Below are 23,355 nucleotides of genomic sequence, written 5' to 3'. Positions count from 1 at the left end.
TGCCCTATTTTTCATTAAAAAATCTACCAATAGTCAGCTAAGAGTTAATGTGCTTGAATACAGGAAATAGGTAAAGCAGTGCTGGAATATGAAAGCTGAGGAAAAATGAAAGCTGAAGGAAGTGGATTTTATTGAAGGAGAGGAGCTGGCCTATATAATTTTCCAGTGTGAATCAGCTCCAGTTCAGGAAGGACTTTTCTGCCATTTCAGAAGATATGCAGTGATTGCTAAAAAAACCCAACTAAACCAACCAAAAAAAAAACAAACAAACAAACAAAAAAAAACCCCCAACCAACCAAGAACAAACAAACAAAAAAAAAAAAAACAACAAAAAAACCAAAAAGAAACTAACCCCCCCCCCCCAAAAAAAAAAAAAGAAAAAAAAAAGTAATAAGTTTTGGTGTATTTCTCCACTGAATATTCACAGGTATTGTATACAGTAAGTACTCATTTGGAACCTACTCATCTTTGAAAAATATTGGGGAAAGAGACTGGAAAAACTTGAAACCATCCCTTTAGGAATCTCCTTTCTCTCTGCATTTCTGTCACTCTAGACTGAACGTGAGGCATTGTCTGAACTCACTCACGTGCCCTTTTTCCTCAGTAATTCCCTGAGGAGTTTAGATCATCATCTGGCCAGCAGCAGCCACCCTGTAACAGGACAAAGTGTTTATCAAATAGAGATGAACACTGATCATTATGCATTTTGCTGTTACTAAACACTTTTATTTCCTTATGTGAAGCTAAAAATCCCCTGAACTACAAATACAACTTTGACTGTAAAATGGGATCTTCAGTTCAAGATTAAAACAAATAAATGCAGGACTTTGTGCAATGTTCAGTAGCCAGCAGAGCTTTAAGTGCTGGTGCCTAGAGGGTGTTCAGTTACTAAGAGCAGGATTCGGGTTCCTAAACAGATGGTTTGGGTCCATTTGAGGTGTCTTTGGGCTCATATGAGATGATTTTGGGGTCCCTCTATGGCTTGCACATTTATCTCCAGGAATGCTTCAGGAACCACTCCTGTCACATCTACCAGCTGATGTTTTAGACACCATGGGATATCTCAGATAGCAAGAGGTGCTCTTGTTTAGGGAATCAAATCCTGCTCAAAGTGCCCCATTCAGAGAACTGAATTGCTTTTCAACCACTGCTGACTGCACCAACAAGCTCTAGTGGAAGCTTAACTGCCAAATGCAGACAGCCAAACCACCCTGCACATGGTTGTTGTCTAACTCCAAAGCTGACTTTCAGCTCTGTAAAATATTCCTGGCACCAAAAATGGTCTGATATGTCTTTTGGAGGCAACGTGAGCTCTGAAATGCTGTACTGGAACTGTATATGTTGTTAATCAATGGTGTGAAGTTGATGCTTCAGGATTAATTTCCTCCCACATATTTCAGACATCTGTTTTTGCAGAAAGCCCTAAAGGGTCTTTTCCTACAGCATAGCCTATGGACTTTTTTTTTTTTCCCAGATCTCCCTGAGCAAAACTGTTCATTTTTAATGAAATTTGTGAGCCTAACTCTCATAACTGTAATGACAAAGTTTATATCATGTTATTACAGGATTTTTGTTGAGGATGAAGTAGATTGGGATCAAGGTGGGGATATTGTGATCAGCTCTTCCTCCTATGAAGCCCACCAAACTGAAGTAGTTACACTTAAAGAAGTCCATGGTCATAATATAAGAATTCATGATCATCTTCTGCACAGGCACATTGGTAAGGAATTTTTCTTTACTTTTTTTGAGAGTTTTTTTCTGAAGTATTGACTTTCCATTTCATATCTCAACAGAATCAATTCTACTTCCTTGTGGTGTCTTCATTTCTTTTTCCATGTACTTTTTTAACTTGCAGATTCTAACATGAATTTCTGTGAATAGAATCAATTCAGTGCTGAATTGTTTGGGAAAACTTTCTGGTGTTTCAAGTTGAGCTGGTTCACAGAGAGAGAAAGTAATTTTTCCTTTTTTAACGGAAAAAAGAAATGTAGGATTTTAGGCCCTTTGCACAATTTCTATGGTATGTCAAAAACCTGGAAAATAATTAAACCTCACCCTTTCTTCAAATTTCAAAATAATTATATTCATAAAGTTTAAAATACAAAATTTTATCATTTCCATGGCATGAAAATGATGTTTTTATAAACTAATATCTAAACAAACATAAGCTCTGCACATATCTATTTTCTGTGTAGATTGCACATTGTAGATTGTAGATTGGGATCTATAATTTTGTAGAAAAAGGGATGCAGTGTTAATACTTATTTACTTTTATTTCAGCCTATAAAGTAAATTTATTACTATTTATTTAACAAAACAAAAGGATTTTAGTAACAAGTCAAATTCTGAACATTCAAACTGAGGATTTTTTTTATGCTCATCAATATTGTTAAAATTTGATTTTTATTCCAGCCAGTAGGCACAAAAATAAGTCTACTGTATAAAAAGATCCAGAGATATGTTTTAAATGGCAAATGTTTAAATGTCTGAGCCAGTAATCAAAGCTTCTCTTGGAATGGAGCTCTGTTCTTCAATTATCCACAGCATTAATCAATAGGTGCCTCCATGGCACAGTTTTTTATGACAATTGCATTTTTCAAACAAAATGTGCAGTTCAAAACATAGAACATCTAGACTTTATTTCCAGTAGTTTATGCATTTTAGGCCTTTATTTTTTTCCTGATGTTGATATAATAATTTTATCATGAGGGGAAATTACTGCTTACCCCCTGAGTAATGCAGCAGTTGTTAGATACAGCTGAAAAAAAAAAAAGCACTGATGGAACTATTAAGAGCAAATACTGAGTTTCACCTTGGCAAATGTAGATACTTGCAATAAATGTTCACACATGAGCCAGTCACTCTCAGGTCCCTTGATAATTAAAGCAGAAAAATACATACAATACATAGTTCTCACTCGTATTTTATCTGCCCCTAAAGCAGGTATATAAAGTACACAATAAATTGCACTTGAGATTTGCCTGTTGCTTTCCATCATGCATAAAAACCAGTCTAACTAAATCACATCTGCATGTGTCTAAAGTCACCTGAGATTAATCCAAGCTAGACAGCTGGATAAACTTGAGCAAAAAAGTCTCCTTCAGAAAGGCATTGAAGAAAGTGATTTAAAATCCTTTCAGAAATCACACACAAGCGAGACTGTGTAGCAAAGAGGGTTTTGGCATTGACTGGCATTTTGCATTCTGGCATTAGTCTGATCCTGAGGAAAATTCATGGAGATCAACTCTTCAGTGTGCTGAAGAGTAACTCCAGCACGCAGAGCTTGGAAAAAATGAAGTGTGAACCTGTTCATTGCTTTGGCACCTGCCCACCGCAGGGGAAAGGTTTAGCACCTTCTTGTTCTAAAAACGAGATATCCTGGTAAAATATAAGCGCACAGTGAATATTTGATGGGCAGGTGGCCTTTCTGGTTTTGTGTCGATGCACGCAGATTGTGCTGGGGGTGAAACACACCTGAATGTCAGTGCAGATTCTGCAGAGGAGCTGTCAGGATTTATGTCCCTCAAAGTAAGCTAATAGGTATGATAGACACTTATCACATTTGCTTTCTTGAAACTCCCCAGGGCGTCCCCATGACACAGAAGATGGCAGAAGCATCCCTTTGGCCGCGGAGGTTGGGCTCCTCACACGGAACGTGCGGATCCAGTCGGATGTGGCTTGTGCTGGGAGGATGCTGGTGGGATCCTTCAGAGACTCCAGCGGGATGGAGTTTTCAGGTAGCTGAGATTCACCAGTTTTGCCCAAGAAAGAGGTGCAGCAACATGCGTATCCATTCATATGTGCTATGAAAGTCAGCACAAACTGACTGTCAGCAAGTATGAAACATGAGCAGCAGTAAAAATTCATAAATACGGAAGATCTTTTAGGAGGGGCTGCTCTGTATTTTGTAAGGTTTTACTATGACTTTGTATATATTTATTAGCAAATACCCATCACTACAATACACTGATAAAGTGCCATCTACTATATGTCTGACTGTTGTTAACATGGTTGTCCTTACTGGTTCTTTTGTAATTAGCTTTTATGTCATTCTGTTTATCTTATTGCAGGTGCTCTTCAACTCTTAAATGTTCAATTTTTGAATTTTGGGCCCCCTCAGCTTTCTGCCATTGAATTCAGGAATGTATCCCAAGGGTCCTCAGTGGTGTCATCCAGCATTAGTGGCAGCTGCGGAGCTGGCATTAAAGCAGTCGAGAGCAGTGGAATCCTGTTGCACAACAATGTGGTATTCAACACCACTGGACATGGCATTGATTTGGAAGGGAAAAATCACTCCCTCATCAGGAGCCTTGTTGTTCTGAGCAGGCAGCCAGCAGGTTCATTAAACTGGGTTGCTGGCATCAAGATGAACCTGGCCACTGGTGTCTCCCTTGGTGGCAATGCTGTGGCAGGATCCGAGAGGATTGGCTTCCATATCAGAGGCCAGGAGTGTTCACTGGCTGGAGAATATTTCAGCGGAAATGTGGCCCATTCAAGCCTCCACGGCATTCACCTGTACCAGGAAGATGGATTTCAGACCTGCACTAGAATCACAGGTTTTCTCTCGTATAAGAATTATGACTATGGTGTCATGCTCCACCTTGGAAGCAGCATTATTGTGGAAAATGTGGTGCTGGTGGACAACACCGTGGGACTCCTGGCAGTCGTGCACTGTGCCTACACTGAGCAATGCTACACGGGGAAAAAGTTCATAGAACTTAAAAGCTCCATCATTGTTGCAACAAGCTCGACTTTTGACTGCCTTAAAGACAGGATTACACCTCACTCAGCTGATTCAACAGCCCAGGACCGACCCCCACGCTACCCTCTAAGAGGCCGTGTTGGGATTTTATGGCCCACGTTTAGCACTGTTCCCAACCAAAGGCCAGAGCATCCCTGGCACAAAACTTCTGGGCGTTGTCCAAAAGCCCTGGGAATCATGAAGCTGAAAGGTTGGTCTTCTGCCTCCACTGACCAGACTGTTCTGTCACTGCTTTTCTTCACTCATTTCATTTTTTCCAGTGGAAGTTTTAGCCTCCCACAAGTGGACTGTTGGAGGAATCAGAGCCTCAGTGAAATTGATAACAGAATTCTTCTACAACTTGATACAGTTTAATTAAGAAAATATATTATTTGATATTTTTTACTTCCTGAATCTACTCCATGATAATTGCTGCCCCTAGAAGCTGTGGGTGCCCCATCCCTGGAGGTATTCAAGGTCAAGTTGGACAGGGCTTGAAGCAACCTGGGATAGTGGAAGATGCCCCTGCCCATAGCAGAGGGTTGGAATGAGATGATATTTAAGGTCCCTTCCAACCCAAACCATTCTTATATTCTATGATTTGGTGATAAATATGTCCCATGATAGTGTACAGATTCTACCTCACACATACCTTCCTTCTGTGTTCCTTTTCCAATTGATAATCCACAGTTACCTCCACCTAATAAAGATACAAAATCTGAGAAGTAAATATCACACTTTGGATAGAATTGTCACAGAATATAAGAACTACAACTCACAGAAGCAGTTATGACCTTTATTGGTATAAGAGATTGCACAAGAGGAATAGAAATCTGTTATGTGTCCTGGATCTTTGTTTCAAATGATTTTTTCAGTCCCTAGAGCAATATTTGAATATAGCAGAACCCCGATAGCTGGCTGCAATGGTGGGATCTAAATACCTCACTACTTTTCATGTCCTTATTCCTCACTGCTACTTACTTTTGTAAGAAAATTCATTATCCCTTTTTTACTGAGGAGTAAGAGAGAGAGATAAAGACAAAATAGACTTCCACAGAATCTCACAAAAAATTCATGGCACAATATGGATTTTGGAGCTGCACAAGACTTGAGTGCCAGAGCCAAGTATGTGTCATCACACCTTGCTTGTCTTACATTAATCTCTGGCAAGTAGAAAAACCATACAAGGCAGATTGTTATTTAACTGGTTCTTACTTATTCAAATGAAAGTATATTAAATACTCTTGCTTTTTGTTTTCTCTCTCAGTTACTATTTCTTTGATTGCATTTCCTATGGCATGACTTGGTTTGTATCAACTGAGGATGTAACTTAGCTACAGAGTATTCTAAAGCCACATGAAAATCTATAAACAATGCTGTTAGTCTGATTTAAAAATAATTTGCACGGATATATATATATATATATATATATATATATATATATATATATATATATATGGGTGGCATCTTAACATGGAAAACATCACATGGAAAAAACAACTTTCTTGTCTCTAGTTATGGCACTCTTAACCACTTTTCCTTCCTTGATCTTCTTTTAATCCTTGGCAGAAGTCACCTTTACTGGTTTTACACAGAGCTGCTACAGTGAAGACAGGGATGTCTGTATCATGTCAAATGCTGATCATTTAGGCATCATGCCTCTCATCACAGCAGAGACATCAAGGATGTTACATGTCAGTGAGAAAGATAAGTTCTACTTTCATCCAACGAGGTAAAATGCTTCATTCTGAACTATATTTTTTCAAAAAAACCCCCCAAAAAACCAAAACACTTACAGCTTTGGATCTATCCTCCCCTCATATCTGCTTTTGTACTGCTCCTTTCTGACAAAAATGAACAAGCTCTGACATCAAACAAACATTCACAGAAAAACTCACTTACAGGAGAAAAAAAAACCTGAAAAATGCCACCAAATTTAGTTTAGAGTAATCTTTTATAATCTGAGTTTTGATTCCATCAAGGTGCATCTCCGGATGAATCCTCTTGGATTTCTTCTTTTCCTGACATTTGTGCAAAGCAAGCCTCACATATCCCATTTCTTAAACCCCTATCCTGACCATCTCTGACTTTTCAGCCTCAGGCTTCAGAAAATGTCAGGACCTCCAGGAAAAAAACCCTGAGACAGGGAATGTCCTTTTGGTCGGGGAAGCGTGGCTTGATTTGTGCCTGCGAGATCGCATCAGAAATGTTGATCAGTACCAGGCAGGCTGTGAGATGTCAAATGATTGCCAGAACTGCTCCTGCCCAGGGAGAATATCATCTGTGAGTGTTGAGGAGGGAGGGGAGAACTTCATCTGTAACCTTAAGTCACTGCTGGTTGCAGTGGTTTAGACATACCACATCCAGTGGAAACCACATGCCTATTTATTTATTGCACTCACTGAACATGATGCAGAGGCTATGTCAGGAAAGCCTTGAAGTAGCAAAAAAAAAAAATTCCAGCATGGACTCCACTTGCCAGTCAAAAATAATTGGAGGTGTCCCGCACTGCTATGTTTAGAGCCCCTCCAGCCTTCTGCCAGAATTTCTTATTTTATTCTATATTTTTGCTTTTTGCTCTGGGCATTAGTTTGCGTGTAGATTTCTGAGCGCTGTCCAGCTTGTCAGCTCCCATTATGTTTCACTCTTGTATCCATCCCACAATATTCTGCTGGTAGTGAGCTGCTGAATACCCAGTCCACTGCAAGAGCTGGTGGTTTTCGAATGTGAGGAATGCACATGGATGCTTCCTTGGAAAGCTGCTGGGACTCTGAGGGTGGTTACATCTCCCAGTGCTCCTCATGCAGTATCTGCATGCATTTATTTAATCCACCTTTGCAGCTGCTGAGCTTGATCCAGAATGTGGCTGCATTGTCCTGCTTCAGCATCCTGAAGGGATATCTTGATGGATATGTCCTATCAAGAAGAAGATGAGCATTGCCTTTGAGCAAGAAATTAAATAGAAACATCAGAAAATGTAGCAAATCCATTAAGAACTTTGCTTGTCCTACTGGTAGACCTAACCAGCAGAAATGCTGGATCTGCTGAGAAATGGTCAAGAACTGAAATGTCAGGATCAGAGGAGTCTTTGTTCTCTGTCTCTTTTGAGCTTGGTTGACTGGGGGAATTTGCCTTTTTGTTCCTCTGTCCTTACAGCAAATTTCTGCCTATACCTGTTCACACCATTCAAGGTACCAGCAATCGGATTTTCTCAGCCCGAGACCAAAAAATTCTCCATTTTCTTCCAGATTTAGTGTGAATCCATGTAGTAATCTGAAAATGTCTGCATGAACTTGGCTGGAGTTCATGTCTTTTTTTCTCATATTGAATTCTGCCATGGGTATGAGACGCTCGATTCACCAGTTCTTTGATGCTGTGTTGAACCTTTAGTCAATCTGCAATTTAAAGCAATTCAGCTCACAACACCTTAGTGTTCCAAAAATTAGGCATGTAATTTAAGCACAATGACCTACCTCCTTTTATAGTCAATATAGACCCTTTTTTAGGAACTTATTCATCTCAACTCTTATATTTTGTCTCAGTGAGATGAGTTCCTCTCCACACACCTGTCCTGTTACAGGTACCTTCTTCTGTGGCAGCCAGTAGTTAATGGCTTAGGCTTTTCTGGCTGTTCCAAGCCACTAATAATAATGTTACCTTTCCTACTTACCAGTGTACCAACCTCTAAAGACACCATGCTCCCCGAAAAGAGATGCAAAGGCTCAAGGAAAGCCCTTTTCAAGGATTTGGATGGAGGTGTTCTGCATCTGGAGCCACCTGTCTCTGTTTTTCCCAAGTCAGAATTTGAATGGACACAGTTCTACTCAGAATCTGGTAAGTGCCTGTGCTGACAGGAGTGTTTGCAAAGTCATGCAGAAATTTGAGTCATGAGATGTGACTTTCACTGAGATCTGCAACTGTGGTTGAAGTCATGGTAGTCCCAATCTGTGTGATTCCTTTCCAGGCAGGATGTACTGAACTGTGCTGTAGAATTCTGGGGTGACTCAGTGTGCAGCTCTGTGCCCACCAGTGCCATTCTATCTTCTTGCAGTGTTGGAATCCTGGATACTGAGAATTTTGAATTTTCTGTGCTGAAAGGCACAGACTTGCAAGAGAGCACTGCATTTGACCTGAGGCTGTGGAGAAGACTTCCAAAACTGATTAATAGCACTGGGATTATGGGTGTGTAGTTGGTTGGAAGAGTATAATATCACAGGCTGGAAAACCTAGAGTTTGGGGTTTTAGAATATAGAAATAAATACAAAGCAAGAAGGAAGTTTTAGGGTGGAGGCAGGTTGTTCTTCTTCACCTTCTTCCTTCTTCTTCCTTCTTCTTCATGGGTTTAGGTGATGTTTTGTAATTGGACAGAAAAGTCTGGATTGCAGGCATTGAGAGATCAGTTATTGGGTTAAAAGGGAAAATAATCCAGGTGTAGTTTCTTATTTGGATAATTTAATCTTAAAAGACCTTGTAACAAGAGATAATTGGCCATTTTGTGCCGTGCTAATGAAAGACTGCAGAACTCACGGCTGTGATGCTGTAACATTGATGAGAAATAATAAACACCTGAGCATGAAATACCATCTCAAGTGCCTTCAATCCCGACCTCGGCAGAGGTAGAAAAAACAAGATGAGAACCCATATTGCAGTCTCATTTCATCCTTAGCCCCTTTAGGGTCTGACTCGCTAGACTGGATGGTAGAAAGAAATTCTTCCCTGTGAGGGTGCTGGTGCCCTGGCACAGATTTCACAGAGAAGCTGTGGCTGCCCCATTGCTGGAAGTGTCCAAGGCTGGGTTGGACAGGGCTTGGAGCAACCTCAGATAGTGGAAGGTGTCCCTGCTCATGGCAGGGGGTGGAACAAGATGATCTTTTAGGACCCTTCCAACCCAAACCATTCCACGATTGGTCATTCTACCTGCCCCTTACAAAGTCCTCTGAGAGCATTGAGGGGCACATGCCATAAAACCACCATAAAACTGCAAAATAATACCAATAATTGGCCCCACAAGGATTTTCATCCACACCCCACTGAGGAGATAATCAAGCTGAAAACCCACTCCAGAAGTTTGACGACCCCTCTCTGTTTAAAAAAGGCCCATTCTGCTCAGTAACCACTTTCTGAAGGCTCCCACAGCAAGGCTCCATCCTCATCCTGATTAAAACTCAGCTCTCTGATTCCAAATAAACTCTTTAATTACAATTAGCATTCCCTGTGCCTGCTGCTGATGGTGGCCATTTTGCTGTAGAGATGCATCGTTTGTAACTCTGCTGGTATGGGAGACTGATGGGAGGGACTGTAATTAATCCTGTTTTCCTTCACACTCTAAAACTGATTAAACACAAGAAGAACTTTAATCTTTAAACAAAATGTGTAAGGCTTTTCCTCTAAGGATCCCGCTTTAGCTGGCTGCTTACAGGGTTGATTTATGTGTTGTCTAGATGCAAACACTGATTTTTATTGTACCTTTTCCACCCTAATTATGAATCACATCTAAGCACTAATGCTCTTGTACTATTACCACTTAGCACCTGCATATTAATGAATATATTTGCATACAAAACCTGGATTTTATTCAGATTCCCACAATTTTTAGCACATCCTAGCACACAGTCATAGGTATAAGAGGAATCGCCACCATCTAAAGTGCACTGAGGGTACAGCCTTCACTCCAGGTTTATCTTCTTGTGAAATGAAGGTAACAGCATATGATAAATGTTGCCTGCCTCTGAGCTATGACAAAATTACAGTGTTTTCTTTTTGCTGCCCAAATCTGAATGGGGATTTTTTCCCCTTCCCTTCATAAATGTGTGTTATATTCCTCTGCATTTCTCATTCTGACCTATGGTTCATTTTGTCTTGAGGTTGACATTAGGAAAGCCACAACTTGATGATAAGGTGAATTTGTGGTTGTCTTCCCTTCTCTCCTTCTCTTTCTGGAAAGTTGTAGCACTGAGTATTTTTCACAGTGCAATGCAGGCTCCCAGGATAGACAAATTGGAGAAAAAGCTCAACTTCCTGCTCCCACTGATGTCCTGCCAGCAGGAACTGAGAAATTATCATCCCCGCTGAGCTGGTCACTGATGAGACCAAACCGCAAGTCCCACATTCAGTTTTGAGCTCCTCACTGCAAGAAAGGCATTGAGGGGCTGAAGTGGGTCCACAAAAGGGAAAGGAGCTGGGGAAGGGTCTGCAATATAAGTCCCATGAGGAGCAGCTGTGAGAGATGAGGTTCCTTAATCTGAATAAAAGAAAGCTTAAGGGGACTCTCTACAACTTCCTGAAAAGAAGGACTGACCTCTTCTCCCAGGAAATTAGTGATAGGTCCGAGGGAAATACCTTGAAGTTGCACCAGGGAAAATTCAGTGTGGCTATTATGAAAAATTTATTTCCAGAAAGGTTGGTCAGCCATTCAAACAGGCTTCCCAGGACAGGGGAGGCCACCATCCCTGGAATCATTAAGAAAACCAAGATGTGGCCCTTTGTAGTATGGTTTAGTGGGCATGGTGGCATTCACTCATTCATCGTGGGTTTGATGACCTTGGAGGTCTTTTCCAGCCTTAATGATTCTGTAGGGAGAGATTCCCCTTTGGTGTGAGAATGCTTCAATGCCTGTAAAGATGGTGGTGTTTTCACAGAATTATAAAATCTATAGAATTATAGAATGGCTTGGAAGGGGGCATTGGAGTGGGATGATCTTTCTGATCCCTTCCAACCCAAACCAGTCTGTAATTGTATAATTCTATGATAAACATAAATATTTATGTTCACTTCAAGCTTCCAGTTTGGCCAATCAGATTTAAATTACTGTCCCTCAGGCATTTTCAGATACTCTGATTATTCTGTGGGGAGCAAACCAAAACTCTCAGTAGACTTCAGGGACAAAAAAGCCATAGAGATGTTTTATCAGAATAAGGAATATCACCAGGAAGAGGTTTTAAGAGCCATTACTGGGGCGCAAGGGATCATTCAGAATTATATTGATCTTCCTGGATTCACATAATGTCTTTTATTAAAGATGTAATTCATATAGAATTTATGAAATTTATTATTTCTATACCCACTTTTTTCCCCTTTTGTTTTCCTGAACTTCTACCCATGAGTTTGCTCTTTGCTCATAGACTGAGATTTTTATTGCATCTCTCTGAAGAAGTAGATTCATTCACTTCAAAATGAAGTTTTAGTTTTCTGGATAAACCACAGAAATTCAGAAAAAAAGAACAAAACAGGAGGGAACAGAGCCAAGATTTTTGTTGCTATTATTATTTCTACTGCAAGAAAAAAGAAGTAACAACAAAAGTGGGTCTGAGTCCAACAAAGCATAATTACTTTTTAATATGAGTCCTTTTTAGTCTTTTTTTTTTTGTCTTTTAAATATAATGTTGCAAAAGTTTAAAATGAAGCGTTTTCCAACACCCTCCTCCCTAAATAATTTATGAGAAACTTTCAAAGTACCTTTTTTTTTAATTATCCAAAACAATTTAATGAGTTTAACATGAATTTGTAATTATTTAAATCTCTTTGAGCTGCCATTTTTGGATGACAAAATGTTTTTCTCTTAAAACTCATGTGTAGAGCAAGCCTCTTGCAAAAGAGCTTGGGGCCAGGCCTGGAGCACTAAATTGTTCCATGATACAGGAAATACCAGAATCATAAGCTGTACAGCAGAATTAGCTATAAACAGGAGTGTCTTGCTGGGGAATTAAGGATAAGTGAGCAGTTTCTGTATTCAACTGATTCCTCTGTCCAAGTTAAAACCTCAGCTCCACAAAGGGCAGCTGATACAAACATCCTTGAGTAGTATTGGCCAGTTGCTGGCTTTTTGCAGTGTTCATAGGACTGTTATCACAGTTCCTCACATCTGTAATTTGGGATGACTCCCAGAGCCATCGAAGTTCATCACTTTCCCTTGGTGGACATGTAGCTGAGGACCTGAAACTGGTGGAAGATCCAGCTGTCCCTGCTTCTGTTGTTTCATGTGTTGACACAGAATTTTGGAATGGTTTGGGTTGGAAAGGACCTCAAAGGTCATCTGATTCCATCTCTTGTCATGGGCAGGGGCAACTTTCACTAGAGTTTACTAATGTCCCCTCCACTGAGCAAAGAGAAGTTGACTCATTACATGGATAATACACAGAAACAGAGAGGAGATGAAACCAAGTCTTTCAACTTTTAGTCTTGAGCCTGCAAACTTATGTTTCCTGCTGACAGATACATTCTAGGTATATTTTAAGGCAATTTGAACTGAAATAATCCTAAAATCATAAAGCAGATCAGGTTGGAAGTGGATTCAAAAGCTCATCTGGTCTACCCTTCTGTGGGGAAGCAACATTATCTGGCACCCTGTCCAACTGCATTTTGAAAACCTCAAACTGAGGATGTGATGAAGACTCCACGTGTCCCTGGGGAGATTGTTCCAATAAATCATGGAATCACAGAATGGTTTGGCTTGGAAGGGACCTTCAAGGTCATCTTGCTCCATCCCCCTGCTGTGAGCATGGACACCTTCCACCATCCCAGCTTGCTCCAAGTCCTGTTCAACCTGGCCTTGGACACTTGCAGTGACTGCTATCACTATGAAAAAAACTTATTTCTTATATTGAGATGAGATCTTTCCTGGTGCAAGCAGTACCTGTAGCCCGTTGTCTTCCCCACGTGTCTCCTTGAGAAGAAAGAGCTTTATCCTCCTTGTAGCTGCCCTGTAAGTACTGGAATATTGTGATAGGATTCTCTCCTGAGCCTTGTCTCCTCCAGTGAGAACACACCTAATCCTTCAGCCTTTTCCCATGGGAGAGGTTCTCCATCCTTTTCACCAATTTTGTGTCCTTCCTTAAGTCCTCTCTGATTCTGGTTTACTGGGGGATGATGAAGCCCTGGGCTATCTGATGTATATTAATGCACTTTTCCTTTCTGTTCTAAACCTGTGCTCCTTGCATTTTGTATGAATAATTGAATTTATTTTCTACTTTACAACCTGACAACTCCTTGTAAGTTCTTTGGATACAGTAGAAGAATCAGTGAGATTTAGGTCTGTAATACCTCTGTGGAATGGACATTTATTTTGACACTAGTTTTTCAGGAAGAGAAGAGAATTTGTGACTGGCCCAAGGTCAGTCATTGAATTAAAAATTATCCTTCCAGAACCCTGACAGTCAGACCTTGAATTTAAAAACACTCCACCCTCTTAAGGCAGGTGGAACTTTATAGTTGCATTGACTACAATAAGCCCAAAGTGCATTTTACATAACACTTGTAACTAAAAAAAAAAAAAAAAAATCCTGGACTATATTTTGGGACATTACTGAACATTTAAATTCTGACTACAATTAGAAAGAAACCAACAAAAAATTATAGTTTTGAGGTTTTTTTGGTTTCCTTTTTTATTTTTCAATTATTCTTAAAAAAAACAGAGGTATTTTTTATCGACTTAACTTTCATGCTAATCTATTGGTGAGAGGATCAGTGTGTTTTGAACAACTAAACTTTTTATCTGACTAGCAAATAATTGAGATTATATTTTCCTATATCATTTTAAATCAAGACAAATCTTAAGCTGTAAAATTGCTTGGTAGTCTTGCTTACTCTCTAGAGGTAATCAGTACATTTTCTAAATAATAAATAAGAAAATGTTTAATATGTAAATGCTATTCTGAAGCAAGCTATGCAGACATTCAACACACAATTTTATAAAAAGCTATTGTCAAAAACTCTTTGAATTGTAACATTGAAGTTAAAAGTCATAAATGAATATGCAGAAGTTTGCTAAATTTATCAGAAATATGATCAAATGTCAGAGGTAGATAAAAACAGTCCTCAATAACTCATGTTATGGGTCAAAGATTTTTTTGTACAATTTTCTTTCTTCTGGTAATTTTAGTTATTGAATAAAAATCTCAAATAATAGTTGGGAAAACGTAGAATTTTGAGACCCAGGCTGGCAGTATAAGTTAGGGCTAAAGCTGGGTGAAAATGTTGAACCATAAATATTTAATATTCCCAGGAATATGATTAGCCACACTAGCTATGCATAATTGTAGTTAGTAATTAAAGATGTCTGAGAAGAAAATGCAGGTTTGGTAGATCTGCAAGAAATGAAACAATGCAATATCAGCATTGTTTTCCTCTGGAACTTTTCTGTTGTTGCCGTTCACAAATAGAAATTTGCTTTTTCTGCAATAAATGGCCCATGCAAAATGGGTTGGAAATAGCAATGGAGGACATTAAAAGAGCTCTTACCAAGCTATTCATTCATAAAAAACCAAACCTAATATGATCAGAAAATGCTTGTAATTCTTAATTTTCCTGAAAACACTTCTCTGGTAAAGATTTCAGCAGACTTTAATTAAGTTGAGACCAAAGCAGAGAATAAACTTGGGAGGATTTTTGTAATGCTCATGCAAGTACAAAATCTAGAGTAATCCAAAGGGAAATTAAGTTATTTTTATATCTTTTATGTTGATGTGGTGGCTCATTGGGGTGAGATGGTGGAACAGACTGAATTAAAAAATCAGCTCTGCCAACTTCAGTACAGCAGAGTGAGAGACAGCTCTGTGGGTGGAGAATCCACCAGTTGGGCAAGAAGATAGAGCAAGGAATGGCTTTAAACTGACAGAGGCTAGGTTTAGATTAGAGGTGTGGAAGAAATTCTCTATGAAGGTACTGAGGCCCTGGCACAAGTTGCCCAGAGCAGCTGTGGCTTTCCCATCCCTAGAACCATCCAAGGCCCTTTTGGACAGGGCTTGGAGCAACCTGGGATAGTGGAAGGTGTTCCCACCCATGGCAGGGGGTGGAGCAAGATTAACTTCTTGGTGTCTTGCAGCGTGAGCCAGTCTGTGATTGTATGATCTGGATGCCACCATGAGACTTCATGAAAATCGCTCCTTTACATGATTTCTTTTGGTGAATCAGAGAGGAACTGGGCAGAGCTGGGGATGTAGCAACAAAGTCAGCACTGGGGCTGAGGTAGCCATGACACATGTCCATTTTGGATTACTACAAATTTTTTTTTCCTCACAGTCACCTGCATTTTAGACTCTAATAAACAGCTATTTTCCTTTTTCAGGTTGCTTTTCCTTAATTCTGAATCCAGGATGCGTGAGATGAACGGCATTGTGATCAGCATGGAGCAATGTATATATACACAGAGATTTATATATCTGTAAATGTAAAATTGTATAAGCCTATCAAACCCTATTTCCTTGTTCCCATCAAACAAGGGTATCAAATTATTTTCTCCTGATGAAGCCAAAAAAACCTTGGGCAAACCCAACCATTTTGCTGTAAATGCTTTCTGCTTCTTTTTCAGGTTCTTTCAAACAGTCATGCGTTGGTGTTCAGCTGCATAAAATGTAAAATATGTGTACATATCTATTAGAAATGATTATCCAAATGAATTTTAGAAAATCTGACTATGAAGTCAGGTCCCTGACAATGGGAGATAACCTTGCCCCTTAGGATAGCAATCCTTTTTGAAGATGTGCCAACAAATAGTTTGTGCCTACTCTTGCTATCAGAAATTCTTGGCTTCTCCTTTTAGCCTTAATCCCTGGGGATAAAAGAGCAGGTTTCTATTTTTCCAAACTCAACTCCTGTATTTAAGGAGCTATTTTAAAAAAAGTCACCATTTTTTGAGTTTGTAATATCTCAGAGAGCCTGTTTGCTTCCCCGGGGGCTCAGTACCCCCAAAACACCATGTCACCTTCATTTAGGATTCTAGTTATGGATTTCAAACCTACCTGTCTCCCTTTCTGTATATAAATGTTGTCTGCAACACAAGGAAAAGTTTCTTTATCATTGACACAGTGAGGCTTGTCTTTCAGTGTAATGTTTCTTAAACTGAATCATAAAGCATTGATGGTTCACTAAACCTGAATAATTGATGAACCCAACACTCATAGATTTCTTTAGGAATGTGACAGTTAAAGGTCAAAAAAATTATTAGGCCTGTGGAAAACAGGAGATATCAGAAATGTCTGGAAAAGCTGAGTGGCTTGGTCTTGAGAAAAAGTGGAAGAGAGGTTTAGGAACAGCCTTCAAAAATATGAGACTGCTGGGGATTGGAAAGAAATAAATTGCTCTCAAAGTCTGTGGAATCAGAAATAATGGTCTGAAGTATCATCAGGATAATTTTATGTGTTGGGAGGAAATGTTGGAATAAAAACAGAGAAACATGGGCATAGCTTGCTTAAGTGAGTTGCAAAGTCCTCATCAGTGGTAACGTCCTTAGATAATCAGATAGAGCTGATCTTGTCCTGGGCAGGTGGAGGATGGGTCAAATTACTTCAAACAGCCCTCTCAGCACTTTTTAAAAAATCTGAAAGGATATTAATGGCCTGCAGGAATCTTTGAGGTCTGACAGCAATATATGGGTCCAGAGACCAGAATGTTGTAGGAGGAAGCTTTGGTAATTAGGACTTTCTAAATGCTTCTGATAAAGACAAAGAGTGACCACCTTTCAAATTTTTTAAAAAGGGATTCTCTCTCAACTCATGTGTTTGGTCCTGGTCATTTAACCTGCCTCTTCTTGTGGAATGCCATTGAGCCTGAAATGATGTGCAATATGTAAGTGTAGAGATGAGTCCCATAGAAAATGGTGTCCAGGATGTGAGTGGAGTTTACAGCACCAGGGAACCAAATCTGGCACAGTTTGCACAGAGAAGCTGTGGCTGCCCCATCCCTGTAAATGTTCAAGGCCAGACTGGACAAGGTTGGGAGCAACCTGGGTTAGGGAAGGGTGTCCCTGCCCATGGCAGGTGTTTGGAACAAACTGATCTTGAAAGTCCCTTCCAACCCAAACCATTCTATGACTCTATTCCTTATCTGGGACCTCGCCTCAAAGCTCAGACGTCCTTAATATTCTCCCAAGGAACTGTTCCATTCTTATTTATCATTCCTGCTTTGGTGATGCCCACAAATCTGAGTCAGTCATTGGGTTTTATTCCTACAATATACCACCCAGAAATTTTCCAGCATCTTCTGGTAGAATCACAGAATCACAGAACATTTTGGGTTTAAGGTCCCTATCTTAAAGATCATCCCGTTCCACCCCCTGCTATGGCAGGGACACCTTCCACTATCCCAGGTTGCTCTATGCCCCATCCAACCTGGCCTTGGACACTTCCAGGGATGGGGCAGCCACAGCTTCTCTGGGCAATCTGTGCCAGGGCTTCCCTATCCTCACAAGGAAGAATTTCTTCTTAATATCTAATCTAAACCTACTGTATTTCAGTTTGAATCTATTCCCCCTTGTCTTGTCAGTCTATGCTCTTGTAAATATTCTTTCTCAGTCTTTCTCGTTGACTTACTACAAGTACTAGAAGGCCACAATTAGATCATCCCAAAGCTCTGTTCTCCAGGCTGAACAATCCCAATTCCCTCAGCTTTTCCTCATAGCAGAGGTGCTTTATTGCTCTGATCATCCTGGTGCCTCCTCTGGACTTGCTCCAACAGCTCCATGTCCTTCCTGAGCTGGAAATCCAGGGCTGGAAGCAGCTCTGCAGGTGAAGTCTCACCTGAGTGGGATAGAGGGGCAGAGTCACTGCCCTTGATCTGCTGCTCATACTGCATTTGGTGCAGCTGCTGCAGAAGCTGCTGATATTAAAAGTCAAGCCAAAATGTGTGAGGAGAAACAGAGGAAGTGCAGAAGTGAGCTGCTCCAGTGAGGCAGCGATGGAATGAAGGACAGCATCTACATGGAACACCCTCTGCAGACTTGCTGGCTGTTACCTTTAAGGAGGCAAGATAGTTGTGTTTATGCAATTAAAAAAAAAAAAAAAGAAATGTGTATTTCACCCTTCAAGCATAACTATCTTATTTCCTTTAGATCTTAGAGACATATCTATAATCCAACCAAACTGCTGAGTGGGAGTTTGCAGAGGTTTACAGGGGAAGCACCGCATTTTGTAACAATTAATTTTGCAGAGGAAGCAGCCTGTTTAAAGATGCCTGTGGCAGTCACTAAAATATGTGTTGTTTTTCAAGGCCACCAGACACATACTTGGCTAGGTTGGCTAATAAACAAAACAACAATGCAAAAAAAAAACCAACCCAGCCTTGTGGGGTTTGCAGGAAGAAGAGATGCGAAATAAAATGAATAATGCTTACCTACTAGGGGTGGGTGAAGACTATAATTGTTTAGCCCCTAGCAGATCCCTGCAAGGGTTAAAAATGACAAAGATATTAGTTGGTGACTGCTAAGATTGTTGGTTTGAAGCTTTGGGCAAAACGCAGACTGTTATTTACCGGACTTGGTCGATTTACTTCTTAATGCAATAATGACCTGTGAAATGAAACGTGAGCTAGACAATTGTTCCTCATTGTTTCCAGTAAAACATCCTTTCATACCCCATTAAACCACCATTAATTCCATTTGAAAGAGAAGCAGGCACAAACACCAAGGGATAGCTGTCTCTTTTCCTCTTTTCCTCTTTTCCTCTTTTCCTCTTTTCCTCTTTTCCTCCTTTCCTCTTTTCCTCTTTTCTTCTTTTCCTCTTTGTGGGACTGATCAAGGCCTGTGGATGGAAAAGCAGCTTTCTCACCCATTTTAGAAGGGTGTTGGTCAGCCTGTGGGGGACTCATTTTTGAATGAACACTGCAGAGATCTACTGGATTGGCACCCAGTGGATCATGTTCCCAAGTTTTGCAGAACCTATCAGGAAACCTGGCTAACAGTCAATTTATTGGTGTTTATACACCATGTTTCTGTCTCTTTTTTTTTAAGTTGGGTTTCTTCAAGCATGAGATTTATGCAATCATGCAGTGTATGTGCAGATACATAGGTATGTTATTTCCCTCCCAGTCCTTTTAAACACCTTTTCAATTTTAAACAAAAGTAATAGAGATAAGTCCTCAAGGTAATGGATTCCTACAGATTTAAAAAAGTTTGGGTCTGTGAAGAAAAGCTCTGTGAGCGAATGTCTCTGTCCCCCAAAGGGGATTATCTGTTTGGAGTCCTTTGTCTACCAAGAAATGTTCTCTGGAGAGAAACTCCAGTTTTGCATTTCAACTAAAGAAAAAAACTTTTGTATGCTAGTTTAGGGCTGAGAATCCAGCCACAGCTGTGTAGTTTAACACTGGTTCCACTTGTTGTGGAGTTGTTCTTTACCTCCTGATTCTCCTCTGCTGTGGCATTGAAAGATGTATTTTTGGGGACCGAGGGACATGGTTTAGAGGGATTTACATTTACAGTTGCACTTGATCTCAGAGGACTTTTCCAAAGCCAAACCTCTACAGCCTTCCCAGCCAGTAACCAAATTTTCTTCTTGCTGCCCTTCGGCCTTACCCGAAACATAGACCAAGGCATTTAATCAGTTCTTTGGCAGGTGTTGTCCACCTGCAAGGAGGTTGCCATGGATCAATGGCTTTGATCCAAGAGTACCACTGATTTCACGCAGTCACAGTTTGACAGCCTATACTGTAACATTCCATCATATTTGCTCTTTTTTTGACTTGCTTCTACTTTTATATTTTATTTTATACTCTAATGTTATTTGCTACACTAGATGCATTTCTTTTTTCCTGATAGATTTATGCCTGGGGAAAGATTTTGTCTGAAAGTTTGCTCAGAAATGGTTCAGCTGCAATGAACAAAATGAAGCTTTCTTTTGGTGTGTGTTAAAAAGAAATCTCTAAACTTTAGAACCTATGGCCTTGCAGTAGAGGTTGAGGGTTATCAGGGAAACAACTCTGTGGTGAATGAATTACTTTGTATCCTCAGTCCTTGTGAAAAACTGTATCCAGAACTATTTATGAAAATAAATTGCCTAGATTCATTATTTTCTCATGTTCTTTGAAAGATCTAAGCCTTGTCTGTCTCTTGTGAAAATTTCAATTCCTGCTCAGCTAAATTGTTTGAACCGCAGATATCAAATGCTCTCCTGAGTATTTCGAGCCTCAAATCACACATTGTAGTTCCCTTGCATTGCATCTGCTAATTAACAAAAGAATTCTGGGCACTTGGCGACCCTTGTTGCTGCCCAAGGCTGTGTCCCAAGGAGGCAAACACGTGTTGTGTCCTGACTTTACACACTGGGTTGGGCAGGAGCCAAGGGATTACACAGAGTCCTCTTGGTGGAATGGAGAAGAGACCTCAAACTTTTACCAGCAACAAGTATGGCCTCCACTGGGAAAAAGCTGGCTGGGTGTTGGTTCACCAACTGTATTATTAAAGCACCTAGCACAGCTTAGCTTGTGTAGTATTGAGATTTTTGTTGTGTATGCCTATGTATGACTCAATAATTATTTATAGGATCAAGTTTCACTTGGATAAAAACCCCAAAAAACAAAACAAAACAAAAAAAAACCCAAAAAAAAAAAACCAACCAAACTCAAAAAACACTTTGTGGAAAGTTTTAAGTGCAGTTCTGAAAAGAGATGGAGAATGAGAAGTGCAAAATCCCTTGTCATGAATATGAAAAGCAGTGACCTGGGAAAATAGGTATCTTTTTTTCTTTCCCTCTAATTCTTCCTACATAGCCCTGCTCTGATTCAGAGAGAACCATGATGGTCTGTTTGTGTGTATGCAAACATTTGTGTTTATACACACACAGGCACTCCCTCACCACTGTTCTTGGGATAATTTCATCATTTTTTCCTCTTATCTTCCAAATATTAGCATTTAATGAAATACACATTTCCTTCATTTATCTTGAACCTACTCCAAGGTCAGCAAATACCAGAACCTCAAATGTTATGACAGGATAGATTCTTTATTGGTTTGTTTTCTTTTCATTCTTTCTGTTTTCACTGTGATTTTTAATTTTTTAAAAAAGATTATAGACCCTTATGTTCCCACTCAAGGAACCTGGCTTCCAACTGAGGTACACAAATATGTCCAAAAAAATGTCCCTGAGACCCATCCAATGGAGACAGCTGTGCAGCAAACAGGAAATTGAGGAAGTCAGGTTCATCAAAAACACAGGATTTCCTTCATGGATGTTTCAGATAAAGCATCTTTTACTTTTCCATGCTGGATCAGTGCTGTAAAAGAGCTGTAAGAATATCAGGGATGTAAGAGTATAGCTGAAAGGTTCTTGTGGGGACCATCACACCTTGGCTGTGTTGACACAGCCTCTTCCAAGCAGACTCTTGCTTATCCATCCGTGTTCCAGGCTGGCAGGACAGGAGGCAGCTCTGAACCAGGAGCTGTGTCACTGTCACACACAAGAGCAGCACTGCTGAAGGTGTCTGAGCAACTGCATTTTGAGGAGAGGTCCCAGATAGTGAATGGAATGATAGAATGGTTTGGGTTGGAAGGGACTTTTAAGATCCTCTCTTTCCACCCCCTGCCATGGGCAGGGACACCTTCCACTATCCCAGGCTGCTCCAAGCCCTGTTCAGCCTGGCCTTGGACACTTCCAGGGATCCAGGGGCAGCCACAGCTTCTCTGGGCAACCTGTCCCAGGGCCTTAGCACCCTCACAGTAAGGAAGTAATTTGATTATCCTGTGAAATAATTATTTTTTCCTTCCACTCATTACTTTGTAATTACTCTTGACATTTTAGTGTCAGGAACTACAGAAATGTCCATGTGGCATCTGGTATGGTGTGATTCCAAACTATTTTGAGTCCCCTATGAACCACTGGGAAAAATTACAAACTGTTAATTATTAGTATTGCTGTGGCATTAGTAAGTCAGGTAAGTGCTTAGATGTTGCCTCTGTGACCTTAGCTTGCCTTGCTCTCCTCTTCATGCTTTTAAATTTTGACAGTCTTTGTCTGGTTTGACAGCTTTTGTGATCACACTAAGAAGCAAGCAATTTTGACTCATTGGGCCCAAAATGCAATTGCTCTGGAGATGGCTCAGGGCTGTGTGCTACCACAAGTTTGTATAATAGAGAAGGCTGTGGGAGGACCTTATTTTGGCCTTTTGGTACTTAAAGTGAGCTTTTAAGAAAAGTGGGGGCAGATGATTTTAGAAGATGCTGCTGCAATAAGACAAAGGTTGATGGTTTTAAATTAGAAGGTGGTCAACTTAGATTAGGTATAAGGGAGAAGTTTTTACAGTGAGGGTAGTGAAACACTGGCAACAGTTTGTCCAGAGAGGTGGTGGCTGCTTCAGTCCTGGAAGCATTCAAGGCCAGGTTGGACACGGCTCTGGTGTAGGTGGTCTCTGGGTGATGTTCTTTAGCCATGGGGGTGGTGAGGCCCTGGCCAAGGCTGCTCAGAGAAGCTGTGGCTGCCCCATCCCTGGAAGTCTCCAAGGCCAGGCTGGATGGGAATTGAAGCAACCTGGAATAGTGGAAGGTGTCCCTGCCCATAGCAGGGGGTGGAATGGGATGATCTTCAATGTCCTTTCTAATCCCAAGCATTCCAGGGTTCTAGGATTCCATGACGTGCACACCAAAAATCAGCAGGAAGTTAACAGCCATCCATCCCAATTTCAATTATTGTGCTCTCAGGACAACAACTTAATAGAACATTTTAGCTTAATGGAGTTAAAGTGTTGAAAACTCGGGCCAAGAGGTTGCTACACGCAAAAGCTGCGTTTCACAAGACAATTACTGAGAAAAAAACATGCAAAATCTTCATTTATAAAGCATAGCTTTGATATAGATGTCATCACTTTACCAAAGTTCAAAGCACATATGGTTGACGCTATGCACCATGGGGTTCTCA

The 23,355-nt window shown here is 40.3% G+C and overlaps 1 protein-coding gene across 1 annotated transcript in view; it reads left to right on the top strand.

The window, feature by feature from the left end:
- Window positions 1–23,355, top strand: part of PKHD1 (PKHD1 ciliary IPT domain containing fibrocystin/polyductin) — a 232,400-nt gene that overhangs the window by 156,114 nt on the left and 52,931 nt on the right. Inside the window, exons 54-58 of the mRNA XM_077781772.1 lie at window positions 1,566–1,720; window positions 3,585–3,737; window positions 4,071–4,952; window positions 6,311–6,473; window positions 8,415–8,575. Coding sequence (XP_077637898.1) covers window positions 1,566–1,720; window positions 3,585–3,737; window positions 4,071–4,952; window positions 6,311–6,473; window positions 8,415–8,575 — 1,514 coding nt within the window. The remainder of the gene's footprint in view (window positions 1–1,565; window positions 1,721–3,584; window positions 3,738–4,070; window positions 4,953–6,310; window positions 6,474–8,414; window positions 8,576–23,355) is intronic.

This window comes from Lonchura striata, chromosome 3 (assembly GCF_046129695.1).
Source record: "Lonchura striata isolate bLonStr1 chromosome 3, bLonStr1.mat, whole genome shotgun sequence".
Classification (NCBI taxonomy): Eukaryota; Metazoa; Chordata; class Aves; order Passeriformes; family Estrildidae; genus Lonchura; species Lonchura striata.
The sequence above is the reverse complement of the archived record's forward strand: the minus strand, read 5'-3'. Positions and strand labels throughout refer to the sequence as shown.